The sequence below is a fragment of the Patiria miniata genome, unplaced genomic scaffold, assembly GCF_015706575.1.
Source record: "Patiria miniata isolate m_02_andy unplaced genomic scaffold, ASM1570657v1 HiC_scaffold_1, whole genome shotgun sequence".
Taxonomy (NCBI): domain Eukaryota; kingdom Metazoa; phylum Echinodermata; class Asteroidea; order Valvatida; family Asterinidae; genus Patiria; species Patiria miniata.
This window is the reverse complement of record NW_024037047.1, coordinates 1529006-1545802: the sequence shown is the minus strand read 5'-3', so window position 1 is coordinate 1545802 and position 16797 is coordinate 1529006. Positions and strand designations below refer to the sequence as shown.

The following is a 16797-nucleotide window of genomic DNA, read 5'->3' as shown; positions in this document are numbered from 1 at the left end:
TAAATGCTTTTGTTTTTGTTGAAAAGCGTTATAATGTAGGAAAAACTTAACTGTGTTGTAAATTTGTGATTTCCGTCATTTGCACAGGCTCCGTTTCGAATTCCCGAAGGGTCAATGATTGCATTATGCGATGCTCAAAATTGTTCCACAGTGTCCGCAATGACAAAGAAATCACTTCCGTTATGGAATGTGTGCATTTCTATGGGAGGTTTTCGGATAGCATTTGCGCGCATTGTCTAACTGCGGTCTTTAACAGCTGCAGCCAGATGCTTTATATGAAGGTCATAGGTCACTTCCTTCACAAGATTTTGTGCAGCTCATCAGCCCTTCCTTGCGCCCTGTTTCCAGAGCGGTGGGTACGAGCGATTGAAATACACACAAATAAGCACAACATGTATAAAATCAACACGTATTTCTTCGGTTGAAATCTTATGAAATGGCATATACAAACAAGGCAACATAACTATCTGGCATAGACAATACATAAAGTTTGTACATACATTGAAATAATCGTCGGAGGTATGCCATGACTAGTTTAGCCTGGTTGACTGCGTGTAGGCAACGGTTCCTTGTTCTACGATACGTGTAGTAGAAGTACGGTGAGGTTATATACCACTATCAAAGAACACCCTAAGTTACATGTCAACGGACAATAATAGTATCCCCATTTTATAAGCTGACCTTTAATTTCAGCACACTACCCAGAATTACGAACACACGTAGAAACTTTGTACCTTGATCGGTCTACCGTTGCAGTTTGCTGATCATTATTAGACTGGATAGCTGATCCCATACTAACACGCTGGCCTGATTCCCAGTAGAAGATTGTGCTGTACGCCTTTTTTGTTGTGTATGCCTTCCATACACAGGCGTGCCATACTCATGCTTAGAAGGGCATCGCGCATGCGCCTGTCTGTCTGAACCTTGTGGCAGCGGGGCTGTGTTTTTCATGTTCGCGCAGTCTCGACAACTATGTAAATAGAACGTCTAAATTATGAGTGTTCTTAGAGTTTCTTGCCTTTTGTTCTGCATCCACATGTCCTTATGTAAGTTGACATCATTTGTTTTGCTCTCAGATAATTAGAGTAGATGATTTGGGTGCTTAAATTGTGGAATTCTTGTGGGATAAATTTAAGCTTCTTTTCTTGTATAAGCCATGTTATGTCTCGTAGATTCTCTACATGTATCGTTGTTAGGCTTCGTGTTATGATTATTTAGAGTCCCCTTTTATTACTTGTTGCAGGAGTTACACATTATTCTGCAGTTTGGACAGACGTCGTGGAAGAGTATGCTAGGTTTTCTAAACCTTGTGAGTGTTAACCTTTGAAGTTTGTCAATGTTTAAATTATCGTTAGAAGCCTAACTTTGGTTATATTCTTGTGCGACCCTTGACATGCTCTATATTGTGTATTGTATAATGTACTGTGTATTGTATAATGCGTTGTTATAATCATCTCAACTGCACACACATTGTTTAAGGGCCTACATTTATGGATTGTTTTTACAGCGTGATTACATGACACATCCATAGAGCTTCTGATTTTCCAGGAAGATTGGAAATCCACAAGTCTGTAAGTTTTTGTTGACTGGACATGGTAGCTTTTCATTTCATGTACACATACCTGTAATTATTTTGGTTTCACGGAATTTCTCACTATTTTGGATTCCCGATGTATTTGAATGTTTTGTACGATCACATGAGGATGTATCTGTCTTTTTCTTAAACTGTGTTAGGTCTTTATTGAATGCTTACTTTTTCACATATATGTACATGTACCATGTAGACATGCATAACCGATACAAGTTTTTTGTATTTTTCTTACAGTTTTACCGTATCTAGGCAAGGGAGTAGTTCTGGATTAAAGATGAGTAATTTCAACTCAAGTGTCTTCCAGTTTACTTCTTAATGCCGTGTGGTTAAACTACTGGATAGGGGCTTTCTCGTTTTGCTTCGAGGCCAGTATAGTAAAAAGACTTACGTCACCCAGTCATCGACTCAACGTGTCTCCTGGAGGACTTCAGAATTCATCATGTCAATCAAGTCCGAAAAGCCAAGCCAACCGGACTTCAAAGAGGAAAACTCTTTGGAAATGCCATTGTTATCTGAAAATGGAAACTCTCACTCAGCCCCACAGGATAAAGCCCCCAGCCTGATTTCAAAACGGTCCAGTGCCAGTGCACTATCATCCTGTAACTCTGCTTCACTGAAGGCCCGCGCCAAGGCTGAGGCGGCCAAGGTGAGGTTGGAGTTTGCTCGCAAGGAGGCCGAGCTTAGAAAACAGAATGCGACACAGGAAGCTGCCCTCCTTCTACTCAACGCAGAAAGGGATGCTGCTATGGCGGAAGTGGAGGCTGCGGTTCTCGAGACCGGACAAGACGTATGCGGATCCTCAAGGAAAAGCGATGACCTGAATCTTCCCAGCGGAGGCTACAAAGAACGAGTAGAACAGTACTTGTCCTCTTGTAAAAATGCAAGTAAAACTGTAGATTGTCAAGGACATACACAGGTTAATGATTCCCTTACTGCCCCCTCACCCCAGCATCTTGATTCAATAAAGGTAATATCTGAGGTGAGCAACATGTTAATGAAAAAAAAGTTAGTAACTAGTGGTTTAAGAATGTTTAATGACGAACCAGGTGCTTACAAATCTTGGAAAGCATCTTTCAAACAGGCTACAGCAGAAATCAAAGTAAAGCCCTCGCAAGAAATGGACTTGATGCTCAAGTGGCTAGGAAAAGATTCTTGCAAGTTGGTAACACCGATCCATTCGATCCATGTCGACCGCCCGGATGTAGGTCTCAGCAGGATGTGGAACCTGTTAGATCGGAAGTACGGCACCCCAGAGGTCGTCGAGCAAGATCTGCAACAGCGAATCGAAGGCTTTCCAAAGATCTCTCATCGGGACAGTGCCAAGCTCCTTGAATACAGCCACTTACTCATGGACATTGAGTATGTCAAGGACATGGACAACTGCCCAGGATTGCTACACCTCGACTCTGGCAGAGGGTTACGCCCCTTAGTGGAGAAGCTGCCGTACAACCTTCAGGAGAAATGGCTGATGGAGGGCGCTCGTTACAAAGACAAACACCAAGTGACTTTCCCACCATTCAAGGTGTTCAGCGAATTTGTGAGTTACCAGGCGAAAGTACGTAATGATCCCAGCCTTACAACGCCTCACGACCCCAAGCAACACGATGCCACCAAGAGGACTGTCAGTGTAAGGGTTACTGAAGTTGGGAACGTCAAGCAACCTAATGCCGGAGGAGAGCACTGTCCCATCCATAAGACCGCTCACTCCATCGTGAAATGCCGATCCTTTCTTTCCAAAAACCAACCACAGAAGAGGGCCATTCTGAGGAATCATCATCTCTGCTTCAAATGCTGCATGCCGCAGCATTCTGCACGTGAGTGCAAGGCAAACGTCAAGTGTGACTCGTGAGCCGTGTCCGAATGAGTTTCAAGTGAAGCATCTATTTGACAATGACTCCGATGGTGTTAGCCTGTCCATCCAAGAGCAGCAGTTTGTAGATCTGATGAAGAGGGAAGGAGGCCTGGAAGATGGACAGTGGACAGCACCATTACCCCTCAAGCAGCCAAGAGACCGACTGCCTAATAACAGACAGCAAGCCTTCAAACGTGCCCAAATTCTTCGAAAAGGCATGGAGAGGGATCCCACCAAGAGGGAGCACATGCTGACATTCATGGAAGGGGTGATTTCTCATGGCCACGCGGAAGTTGCGCCTCCTCTTCAACCAGACGAAGAGTGTTGGTACTTACCTTTCTTCGGCGTGTACCACCCCAAAAAGAAAGACAAGATCAGGGGTGTCTTTGATTCTTCAGCCGAGTTCCTAGGCCACTCTCTCAACAAGGTACTGTTGAAGGGTCCTGACCTCACCAATGACTTGGTGGGCGTCCTCATGAGGTTCCGTCGGGGACGTGTAGCAGTTTGTGGAGACATTGAATCAATGTTCTTCTGTTTCTCTGTGTCGGAGAGACACCGGAACTTTCTTCGCTTCTTCTGGCACAAGAACAATGATTTCAACAAACCTCTCATCGAGTTCCGTATGCGTAAACATGTGTTTGGCAACACACCCTCACCAGCGGTAGCTACGTATGGTTTGAGAGATCTGGCTAAAGATGCCGAACCTGATGTCCGAGAATTCATCAACAATGAATTTTACGTGGATGACGGACTTGCGTCATGTGATGACAGTGACACAGCCATCTCGCTTATCAAGCGCACCAGGTCCATGTTGATGGAGAAGGCTGGTGTTCGTTTACACAAAATTGCTTCCAACTCCCAAGAAGTCCTCGATGCATTCGAGCCAGAGGAAGTCCAGAAAGACATAAGGAACCTCACGCTCAGCGACGGTGTACCCACACAGAGAAGTTTGGGCGTTCTGTGGAACATATGTGATGACACCTTTAGGTTTCAAACGGACCTGGAGGAAAGGCCCTACACGAGACGGGGTGTTCTGTCAACCATCAACGGGGTGTTCGATCCTCTTGGTTTTCTCGCACCAGTCATGATACAGGCAAGAGTCTTGTTCAGGGATATGACTGCACACAACGCTGGTTGGGATGATAGCCTTCCAGATGAATATAGAGTAGTCTGGGAGTCTTGGAAGTCTGGGTTAGCTGAGCTGCAGTACCTGTCAGTTCCCCGTACCTACCCAGCTCACCCTGAGAATGGAGTGCTGCACATCTACTGTGATGCTTCTGAGGTGGCGGTTGCTGCGGTTGCATACTTGGTAGGAGCAGAGGAACCCAGGTCGGGATTTGTCTTCGGCAAATCAAAGCTGGCTCCTAAAGCAGGCCATACTGTTCCTAGACTCGAGCTTTGTGCTGCAGTCCTGGCGACGGAAATCAGCAAAGTGATATGCAGGGAGATGGATATTCAGCCTTCAGGTGTGAAGTATCACACAGACAGCAAGATTGTTCTTGGGTATCTGAACAATACTACCAGACGGTTCCACACATACGTCGCAAATCGAGTTCATAAGGTTCTCAACTTCTCTAGGCCTTGCCAATGGATGTATGTGCCCACAGGCAAGAACCCTGCTGACTGTGGCACACGTCCGATTGCTACACAGAGCTTAAAGCACTCCTCGTGGCTTGAAGGTCCACAACAACAGGTGCCGGTATCAACGGAGGTCACGTCATCAGAGTTCCCCCTGGTAAACCCTGAAGACGACATCGAAATAAGGCGCGAGGTGAAAATCCAGGTAACTAAAACCAAATTGGAACCAGCAAATCTTGTCTCACGGGCCAACAGGTTTTCAACGTGGACCAGCTTGATCAGAGCTTTCAGCCTGCTTGTTCACGTGGCCAGGTCCTTCAGCACAAGGAATGAGCAAACCCAGAGTCATGTCAAAGATGTAAAACTCAAACGTGATGTCCAGACAATGATGGTGCGGATGGTACAAGAGCAGTTCTATCATCAGGAACTCATCTGCCTGCGAGAAGGTACACCCTTACCACGTGGCAGTCCACTCCTAGACTTGTCGCCAATGCTCAACCAAGATGGGCTGATCTGCGTTGGTGGACGCCTAAGGAAGTCTTCCCTTCCAGTGGTATTGAAGCATCCGGTACTGATTCCTGGAAAGAGTCACATTGCTAGGCTTCTTGTCCGACACTATCACAGTGTTGGCCATCCTGGTAGGCAGTTAACAGAGAGTTCTTTGCGCGAGGCTGGTTTCTGGATAACAGGCTGCAAGAGATTGGTGTCCTCGGTCATTCACCACTGTGTTGTTTGTCGAAGGCTAGAGGGAAGTTGGCATCACAGCGCATGGCAGATCTCCCGGAAGAACGTCTCAAACCCGGCCCTCCCTTCACTCAGGTTGGCATAGACTGTTTTGGGCCTTGGGAGGTGGTCAGCAGAAGAACCCGAGGCGGGACTGCTCAAAGCAAAAGATGGGGAATGATATTCTCATGTCTCACGTCCAGAGCTGTCCACATCGAAGTCATTGAGGAAATGAGCACTTCATCATGCATTAACGCCCTGCGACGCTTCATAGCCTTGCGAGGCAAAGTCGAAGTGTTTTGGTCTGATCAAGGATCAAATTTTGTAGGAGTGATGAACGACAAGCTCTTTCAGTCTTACCTTGAGAAGAATGACACACAATGGAAACTGAATCCTCCCCATGCCCCTCATATGGGAGGAGTTTGGGAAAGACTGATCGGCGTGACCAAAAAGATTCTCAACGGCATCCTGCTCGAAACCAAACATCAAAGTCTTACTCACGAGACACTAGTCACTTTTATGACAGAGGTCATGGCCATAGTCAACGCTCGACCTCTCGTCCCGTTGACCTCCGACCCAGAGGATACTTCCTTCCTCACCCCATCAATGTTGCTGACTCAGAAACATGGAAGTATCGATGAAGTGATCGTCGAAGACTCCGCTTCCAACATGTACAGGGCTCAGTGGAAGATGGTTCAAGTTCTCGCCGACCGGTTTTGGAAACAATGGAGGCTCCGTTACCTCCAGAGTCTTCAGCACAGGCGTAAATGGATCAACCCGGAGAGAAACATTGCAGTTGGGGACGTAGTGTTGTTGAGAGATAAAGACATCAGGAGAAACCAGTGGCCTCTGGGTATTGTTGACGGTGTCAGTCCTGGAGATGATGGATTGGTTCGAAAGGTGAATGTCCGTTTGCCATCAACTGGAAAGACGTATGCCAGACCAGTGCACGAGTTGGTTCTGTTGGTGGAATCTGGATAACCAGATGCCTTTGTCTTCGTAGGTGTGAAGTCATTTGACGTCTATTCTTGTTCTGAGTGGTCCCTACCATGAAAAGCCCAGTGTTGTCTGTGAGCCTTTAAATTTAATTGACTAACGGACTGACTGACTGTCCGAAGGCGACAGATCGACGACCGAGCGACCCGCCAGCAAATAATTATAAACGACCGACCGACCGTTGTAGACGTTATTACACAGAGTGTCATGAAAAATGGGCTGTCTGCTTCCTTTCACCCATACTCTCTATCCGTGCCGGGTTGTAGGTCAATTAAAGAGCTAAACTAGTAGTTTTTGTCCAAAGTTCGGTAACTTATTGTAAGTCCTTGCCTATGCTGTTTCCTTCCATTCAATGATCTATTCTCCTTTAAGAGAATTATCAATTCCTACCTCCAACTTCCCTGATTATAATTTTTCTTTTCAGGATAGTTTTCTTCTTCCTAGCCCTTTGCCAAGAGTGGCTTGTATAGTCTTGCTTGGGCGATTTTCTAAAAAAAAAAAAAAAAAAAAAATAAGGTCTCTTGTGAAAATCAGATGCCGTGAAAAGACTTAAAATAGGTATTAGAAATGAATTAAATGTGATTTTTGTATGTGCTTTGGAAACAGCATGACTAGGTTAATAGGCTTCTATTATTGACTAAAGGCAGTATGATAATATCATGGTTTCCAAGTGTACAACTGAAGGAAAACCCTTCCTGATTAAGGGACAACCTAGCTGACACCACGTTTCCTCTTCAACTGCCGCACATGCACATCACCAGTCTAATTATGTTAAGTAGGGACTTTTCCAAGTGTGCTTTCGCAATCAGACCGACGGTGAAGCACAACAATGTGCGGTTGCTATGGAGCACCTAAGGTGACAGTGCAAACAAGGACATATTGCACGCTCGGTGACCCTGCAAATAAGGCCAACAAAAAAGTCTCCGGTTTCTGGTATGGAGCTTGCCCAAAAAGTGGTGAGGCGACGCGGCTTCCCCCCTCCCGTTTTTTTTTGCTTCAAATGTCGGCTGATGACTGCAAATGGTGCCCAACTAAACCAAGTGCAAATATATGGGAGTCCAGATAGGCCACATAAAGCTTCTTCTCGATCATAACCCCATCTAAAAACACGTAACAATTGTGCAGCAGCAGGATTCCAGTCAAACCAGTTAGTTTGGCGGTTTTGAGACATCATCTTTTATTGAAAAAAAAAACTTTTTCATTTTGCCGACGCGCATGGCTACGGCGACGCGCGAGCCTTTTTTTTTGGCCTAACCCGGAGCTGTTTTTTCGAAATCAGACCGACGATGATGCACAACTTGAGGCGGTTGCTATGGAGCGTCTAAGATAACAATGCAAACAAGGACATATTGCACTCTTGGTGACGATGCAAATAATCAAGGGTAGCAGCTTTTGTGTAGCTACTTTTGTAATTTAGGGCCTTTCTAAATTTCAAAATAGTTTTATTCAAAAATAGATTGGTTGAATTAAAAAAACCTTAAAATCCTGAAGCAGCGGTGTAGCTAGGGGAGGGGGAGGGGCGTCTCTCATAAAAATCCGCCCCCAGTCTTTTCCAGTGCACATTTGGCAATATGATCGGAGAAAATAAGAAAAACATGATTATCGGGTTTAAAATAAGGTGTCTTATTTTTATAATTTTGGCGACTATTTCTTTTTCTTTCAAAATTGGATTTTAACTTTAGCGTCCCGTGCATTATAACGATGCCTATACATTGTGTGACGATGACCATGAATTTGGTTTTGAACAGCGCCCCTATTGAAAGACGAAGGTTCAGTGTCAGGGAAAATAAACCTGTCTACTTTTCAGCACGGATACAATTGGACGCCCCAATCTGTAACATCCAGCCCCCTCCCCACTCACCCCCCCCCCCTCCCCCAGGATGACAATCCTGGCTACGCCGCTAACTGAAAGCAGTGGCGTCACCAGACTTTTCAGTCTGGGGGGGGGGCACAGGGGGGGGGCACCAGCATTTGAGGGGGGGGGGGCACTTAGGTGGATACGGATCGCCGTCCTGGGGGAGGGGTCTTTGGAAAATTTTCGCATACGGAGGATGGGCTAGATGCAAAATGGTGCCACATTTGATGCTAAATTCGATCTGAAGATATCTCAAGAAATTGCTATTTTTGAGGTAATGATTTTAACAACGCGCAGAATTTTGCAGAGGAAAGGGGGGCACCAGCATTTGATGGGGGGGGGGGGGGGCACTCGGGGGGCACTAGGTTTTCCAGGGGGGGGGGAGGCACGTGCCCCCCGAAATAAAAAGTCATAAATGTGAATGATTTCAAAAAGAGTTTATTATTTTATGTTAATATTATGTGAGAATCAGCTGTACTGGAGCAGCAATACCTGCACAACCACAAGTAAAAGTAGTCCTACAACGAAGGGGAAGTTTCTCTTTCCGAGATTGTCAACGATCACACGATCAACTTAAGTTATGACCTCCATTTTCATTTGAAGTGAAAGCTAATTTCAATAATTCCTTTCAGGATTCGGGCTTGAAGAATTTGGAGCCATATTCTTTCTTTTTCAAAAGCAATATTGGAACAAACTCGCTTTATAAATGACAGGGCAGATGTAATCTAAGCGATGTTGTGTAAACACAATGTGCAAAATGCACATGTTAGCAAAATTGCTGAAAAGCTCAAATGTCGATCAAGAGCACAAAAACAGTTAAATCTTTTTTTCACGATTTAAAAATAAAGTTGATTAATAAACTTGACAACAAAAATACTTGAGTATGTTGTGTGTTTTTGTTTTTCAGAAAACATGTAAACGAATTTTAATTTAATTTATTTTAATGATAACAAAAGTATGTGAGTGGACGAGACTGATACTGATAGGTCACAAGTCATGCACATGCCTAGTGCATTTTGTTGAATGGAGCTCAGCTATCCAAGCTGCTGCACTGACAATAGGGGCATTGTTGATGGACCACAGACCCAGATTAAGCTTGAAAATGTCCTGGAAATCCTGTGGTTGAGTTACTAATCCTCTGAAGTGGTTTATGTGGCTCTTGCTTTTTCTTTTGAGTAAGGAATCAACCATTGTACAGAAACAAGTGGGCATTTTGTGGTCGCTTTTCATGGCTTGCGGTCGTTCTGTACAGACTTAAGCATTCATACGGAAGCAAAATGTGCGGTCGCTGGTCGCGTTAAGCAGGTGGTCTTTCTATACAGGACTTAAGTAATGGGATTTGTCAGCGGGGGACTTTTAAATGGTCGTAACGGACAGGTGGTCTTTCTGTACAGTGGGTCGCTAAGGCAGGTTTGACTGTAGTTCATCGTTGCAGTTAGACCGCTCCGTTACCCGCATACATGATGATCAGTCACGGTATGACCAGTCACATTCTGACAAGCATGTGACCTCCTTTGTGTATCTGATTGGTTAGCATAAACATCCGGTGAAATCAGGTCCGATGCAATCGGATGCAAACAAAATCAAACATGTTTGATTTCATCCGGTCGCCTGGTGTAAGGTCAGTTCGGTCCAAAGTTTCACCGCGCACATCTGCACGATGGCCCGAAGATCTTGTGAAACGGTACAATCGGAAAGGTGTGGGCAAGGCATTAGGTCCATAAGTCATGCAGTATGCACGTCCAGTCATTCCAGGCCTGGTTTAAGGTCAGGTCGAGTCAGGTTAAGTCACGATACGTCGTGCATGTCACGTCCAGTCACGCAAAGTCACCTCTGTCCCTTCAAGTCACTTTATTGTACGTCACGGTCGAGTCACGTCACGGTCACGTCAAGTACCGTCACGTCAAGCCACATCGAGTCACGTCACGTCACGTCACGTCGAGTCTCCGTGAAATCAAGTCAGCTTGCGTGATATCACGCCGCAGTCCACGTGCCGTCAACAACGACGGATGTGAAGCGACCAAAAACCGGTTGTCCTTCCCAAGCCTTCTTTGCCAGATCACATAGCGCCCTCTATCCTTCACGTCGTGAGGAATCAATGTTTTCCCAGAACCCTGATAACTATCGAAACGCTCGTATAGTTCGAGTGCATATCATTTACAAGGTAAAACAATGCAGGTTCGCCAGTTCCCTTTCTACATGAAATTTCCTTTTCTTCAAAACGTTCGAAATAATATGCGTACAGTCATTCAATCGCTTTTTGTTTCACTTTCGAAGCAGTGAGTGTCCTTAGCAGAATACGTGTGTAAACTAAATCACTTCCTCGTTTGCCTCGAGCAAATACGAAGCACGCAGAAAAAGAAGACTTTGGGTTCTTCGTTTGTCTTGTTGACATGTCCATGATGAAGTTATTTGTGGTCATTTTGCTCTGTCTGTGCTTCTGGATGAGCTACATTGGTAAGTCAAATAATCAGCGTGATTTTAACTAATATTTTAACTGCCAGGTTGTCAAAGACAATCGACCCAAATGATTTGTTGTGTGAATGATTTTCATATTATAATTAACAGAATACCCAATAATTATGAAGTTACGTGTTGCTGTTCCGCACATAAATTTTAAGTTAAATTTAAGTACTCTGCCCATTTCTGTTAATAAGTCTGTTGAATTTTATTTTTAAATAATTTCATTAAATGTTTGAATTTTGTTTGTTTGTTCAGTGTGTTCCTGAAAAAGCAGGCCCAGACAAATCAGCGGCCATATCTAAGCAAATATTCATGTGAGACTAAAAGATTTTAATTTTTTTTTCACACTGTCGATATTGTTTACTGACTGGAGAAAAACATAGAAGATGACTACGACAGTTATGACTAGAAACTTAAGAGCTTCATAAAATCAAAATTTACACTTTCTGCGGCATTAATGGAGAGAGGAAGACCACGAACCTGTAACCACGAACACATTTCAGATGCGAACAAGAACATACTTCATATATTCAAGGGGTAATGTTTAATTTACAAGAAACAGATTTAATTTATGAACATGACAAATATATGTGTTGTGAAATAAACACATAGTTTCTTCTTGTTTGCAAGTTGCATAGTTACTTCTTGTTTGCAAGCACCTTGTCAATCCTTAAAGGTGCTACTTAATGGGTCTCATATTTCTCATATTGAGGGCCTCCATGGAAAGCAGTGCCCTGCACTGATCGGAGCTACCCTCACTAAAGATGACGTAAATAAAAACTGCATGTGAAAAGTGTTCATGTGTGATATAGGTTCGTGTTCTCTCTCTCTCTCAAATATTTTACTAGAACCAGCTAATGCTGCAAACAGTGTACACTTTGATTTTATGGAGCTTTTATGTTTCTAGTCATTTTTTTTTAAAGTTTTAATCAATTCAAGATTTTTTTTCCTCAGGCAATAAACAACAAAAACTGCATAAGAACACACACACAAAAAAGTTTCACACGAATATTTGTTTAACTATGACCGCTGATGTGTCAAGGCCCACAATTTTTCTGGAACACACTGTCAATAAGTTAATATAATGATTAATACAAGATATTAAAAAAAAGTAAGGGACTTGTTTCCGAAAGCAAGCCTTGAAACAAAATGCTGATGTTACCAGAAACATCTTAAATAACAAAAACAAATTTGTGAAAATTCAATTTTGTGAAAGTAAAACATTGTATAGTTCACATTGGGCTATAGGTGCCGTTGTGAACATTGGCATAATAATAATTAGAATAAGAATGCATTGATAACAATCGATCAGAAAGATTTCCTTTCAGAACTACCCAAGATTTTTTTTGATATGCATAGAATGCGTACATAAATAAACAATAAATGAAAAGGGCTGTGGGTTTATTCGGTATCGAAAAGTGTCAAACAGTAAACAGCAGTGTTTCTCATCAAAACAAACTTTTGATTTACCTATGAAGGGATCTGCAGTATGAAACGGAACATCTTAGTTGGTCAATGGTTAATCAATGCAATCACATGATACTATTTCAGTTTCACCCAGCAGGATTTGAGGAATGAAAATACTTCTGTGTAGCCAAGCTACAGCCAATACATTTTTTTATTGTAATGGGAGCTGACATGTGTGTAGGCCTAATTTACATAACTAACGCTTATCCTGACTTTTGTTTTATCTAAAGACAGATTTGATACATTAGTTCTGTCCATTAGCTAGATACATTATCTCGTAGGAGAGAAGATCATTGTCTTAACTTTGCAAAAACATTCAGTGCAACCCTCGCACCGAGTCTTTATTCCCTCCTTCCAGATTTGAAAGCCATGGTAGAAATCTACGGAATTCTAAGAGCATTACTACTCTTTAGACAAAAACTCATCGTTTTAAAAAAAGCCCCACCCCTTCCTTCATCAACGTTTTAAATTCTCAGTAATACTGGCCAATTTAACCTGTACAGTATGTTTCAGAGTGGTTTCACTGAGTAATTCATTATCGCCAGATTTTCTGGTGCCAATTTTTATTACGTTTTGGTTACATTTCTAACTTTAATGTTCAAGTTAATATGTCATATTGTGCCCATTTTTAAATGTATTTACTGTCCCTTACATGTTGATATTTCATTTGTGTAACCATGTATTTCAGCCGCAAGGCTGCAAGACATTGGATTTGTAATAAACCAGAAAAATAATAATAAAAAAAATAACAACAGCTATAGATCAGGAAATGTTAGTTGTTTAATGGTGCACCCTGACTATTGATGTTTTCTAACAAAATGTTTTAAAAGTGTGCTTGTTTATGAGCATAAAACATTCCAGTCAATGGATTTACGACGTGGAAAAATTGTGGAATAATCTTTGGTGGTAACGTTATGGAAAATGAAAAAAAATATCCGCTCTCGGCTTTCGCACAGCGTGTTGAGGTATGGATCAGTGTTGTAGTCACCAACAACTAGTGTGACTCGAGTGGAGTCCGAGTCACGAAAAATGTGACTCGAGCCTGACTCGAGTCCGAGTCCTCGGGCTCGATTCCTACAACACTGACATGCATCATATATATATATTTGGTTTATTGCTATTTATATACAATTGTATGCAATAGAAAGTGTAGTGGTTTTCGTGCACAAAAACATTAAAATACATTAAAACTTTATATTACAAACATTAAACTACCATATCATTAAACTAATTCCCCCTTAAAATATCTCTCTCTCTCAAAAAAGTCATTAACAAGACAAAATAATGATTACGCAGTTAGGTTACTTTATTCCATTAAGTTCCCTGAAGAAAAAAAGAAAGATGCATAATGACATAAAACAAGCAGCAGCAAAGCAGTAAAATAGATAGCCAGTCTCATTCAGGGGAGTCAGTCAGTCAGTCAGTCGGTCAGTTGATGGGGAATCGATCACTCGGGGAGTCAGTCGGTCAGTCAGTCAATCGGTCAGTCGGTCAGTCAGTCAGTCGGTCGGTCAGTCGGTTGGTCGGTCGGCCGGTCGGTCAGTCGGTCGGTCGGTCCGTCGGTCGGTCTGTCCAGTCAGTCAGTCAGTCAGTCAGTCGGCCAGTCAGGAGCAAAGAGGAATACAGGATGGCTCCTTTTAGAACAGCTCACGCAGGTTTTATCAGCTTAACATGTTATATCTTGTTAATGTTCCTGCCTCTAATATTGAAATGTTTAAATCACCTTTACAGATGAGAGTTACGTGGGGCTGATCGTCGGTGTTTTAGTGGCCGTCACCGTGGTCTTAATAGTTATCGTTTTTCTGATATGCTGGAAGCGTGATAGAGTAAAAAGAACATTCTTTAAAGAAGATGTACACCTTGAGGGACCATCGATTTTATCCGGTGAGTAGGAATCACATCCCTTCAAAATGGTTGGTTTTGCTTGGGCAGTTTTACTTTTTTTTTAATTCATTACTGCTTAACCCACTTTATAATTGGGAAGCCCAGGAGTCTCCGGTGGAGATGACAAAGAGATGACAACGTGAAAAAGTTACAGTTGGCGAAGTTGGAATGGAAAAAAAAGCAGAACAATATTTCGAGGACAGAGACTGAAAGCCCAATCCACACATATACCAGGACCGGAACCAAACCACAGTCACAGCGGTGGAAGGCGAGGAGCCGCTCTTCCAACCCGATATCCCCCACAAATTTCTGTTAAAGGGAATATACAACATTGCTCGATGCAATTTGTTCGGTAATAAATGACTTGTTAAACTGACTTGTTTCACGTTTTGGGCTGGTAGTTGCTGGAAAAACAAAGAAAACCAATTTTGTTCCTGTAGTCCGGTTCCCTGACCCCACTTAAGATGAAACACAGCAATTTATAGATTTTTGGGAATAGAAAGTTCAGAGAATCATTCTGGCTAGCCTGTACCCCTTCACAGGTATGTAAAAATGGATAATTTGGATCCGTTTTTCAAAAACGCCAGTTTTCTCCAACGCTGGTCGGCCAACCAGCGTTCTTGTAAATGTCAGCACACCAGGAACCACGATGTTACAGGATGCTTTAGTCTGTCATTCCTTTAACGAATGGATTGTTAATAACAATCCAGCAAGGTATTTTGTGATAATATGATCATTTCGTTTTTTGAGGTTTGCAAATGTTGTATCTTTCCTTTAAGTAATTATGATATTGTTTTATTTTATTCGTTTCTGTTTTATACAACGCAGGAAACCAAGACGAATGGACGCTCGAATCCTACTTGGGCCCCAAGGGAAACAACTTTGGAGGTAAATTTTCGTCCCTGAAGAGTGTCGCAAGTTTTAACACCTCGTATCTCGCGGTTCTGGATGACAACGGTTTGCATACATTCTCACCCGACCTCACTCGCCTGGATCACGTGACCAAGCTGAAAGCTTCTCCTGAAAACTACGTCACCATTGTAACCCACCCTGACGGTCTTCTTCTGGGCGCCAAAAACGGAGACGTCACCAGCGTGAGTTTCAAACCTTTCAGTGAAAAGTTGTTGTGTTCGTTGTCGGAAGAAAAAACTCTGAGAAAGACTAAGAGTCTCAAGCAGGCAACAACTACTGATTCCGTCCCAGACGCAGAGCCTGCTACTTGTAGTGAGAGTGTCGCCTTAACCATGATATCGCATGAGCTCACTGACCTCGCTGTAGATGCAAACGGCGACGTGTATGCAGGAGACAACAGCAACTACACTGTCACTGTTTTCACCTTAGGCTCGAATGGTTGCTCAAAGCGATCGTATGAGTTAAAGTTCTCCCCTAAAATACTAGCTGGGGGTTCTGAGGGAGAGATATTTGCGCATAGCGGTGACCACGGAAGCCCGATAAAACGCAAAAGGGTCAATGGCAAAAAAAAAGAAACGGTTTTTCTTCACGTAAAAAACTCACCTGTAAATCCAGTCAATGTTCTTGTAGACAATTCGCATGTGTTCATCGTCAGTGATACTAAAGTCAACGGGCAGATGGAGATCCTGCAGTATGACAACAAGGGCAATTTCCTGCGGCTGTTTGTCAAACCCTGGCTGGGCATTCAGGGGATGTGCATGTTCGCGTCTGGAGAGAGACTAGCGTTGTACGATCACTCCATCGTTAGGATATACAGGAAGCAGCTTGCTAAGAACCGCGTGGTATACACGACAGAATTAGCGTGATGGAAGATGGTGATAGACTCAATTCCAGCCACGATTGATGGTCTTGATCACTAAGACTGTTACATGAAATGGCTTTGAGCAAAAATGTATAAAACGGAATTTGTTTGTGACCCCAAATGATTCAGGAATGAATTCCAATGGGTTTGCGTGCAATCACTGAGGTGGGAATGCAATATAATTAATAAATAGAGCGACAGGGTAATAAAAAAGCTAAACCCAAACCCTTAAAAGTATTCAATATTTTTTACTTTTAATGTGAGATTTTATAATTGGTGGTGTTTGTTGTGACGAGAATTCTTGAAATCGCATATTTGGACAAAAGAAACTCATTGTGTTTAATGGTGATATTCTTTGAACGGAAGGGGCAATTTCAGCTTTTTTTTAAATCTAAAAGTAGTTTATGAATTTGGCTTTCCAGTCATTGTTATGTTTGGTGCTACATATTTTTTTTTAAATATGAAATATAATTTTGGGGGTTTGGGTTCCGCTTTTTGTGACTGATCCTGTAGTTTGCTTATTCAAAAATGGAAATTAAATTTTCTTTTTTTAGAGCAGTACATGTTTTGCACTCGCCCTGTTTTTCGCTGTAAAACGCAATCACATTAACGCA

At 42.8% G+C, this 16797-nt stretch overlaps 1 protein-coding gene and 1 long non-coding RNA gene across 2 annotated transcripts; both read left to right on the top strand.

The window, feature by feature from the left end:
• Positions 1-848: 848 nt before the first annotated feature.
• Positions 849-1906, top strand: LOC119736261. The gene is made up of 4 exons (XR_005272304.1): positions 849-1046; positions 1244-1309; positions 1508-1571; positions 1826-1906. It is a non-coding gene; the product is annotated as an uncharacterized LOC119736261 (long non-coding RNA).
• Positions 1907-5779: 3873 nt separating this feature from the next.
• Positions 5780-6746, top strand: LOC119736174. The gene has a single exon (XM_038210234.1). It carries the CDS (start codon positions 5790-5792, stop codon positions 6723-6725), a length of 936 nt encoding a protein of 311 aa, XP_038066162.1. The 5' UTR covers positions 5780-5789; the 3' UTR covers positions 6726-6746.
• The last annotated feature ends 10051 nt before the right edge of the window (positions 6747-16797 follow it).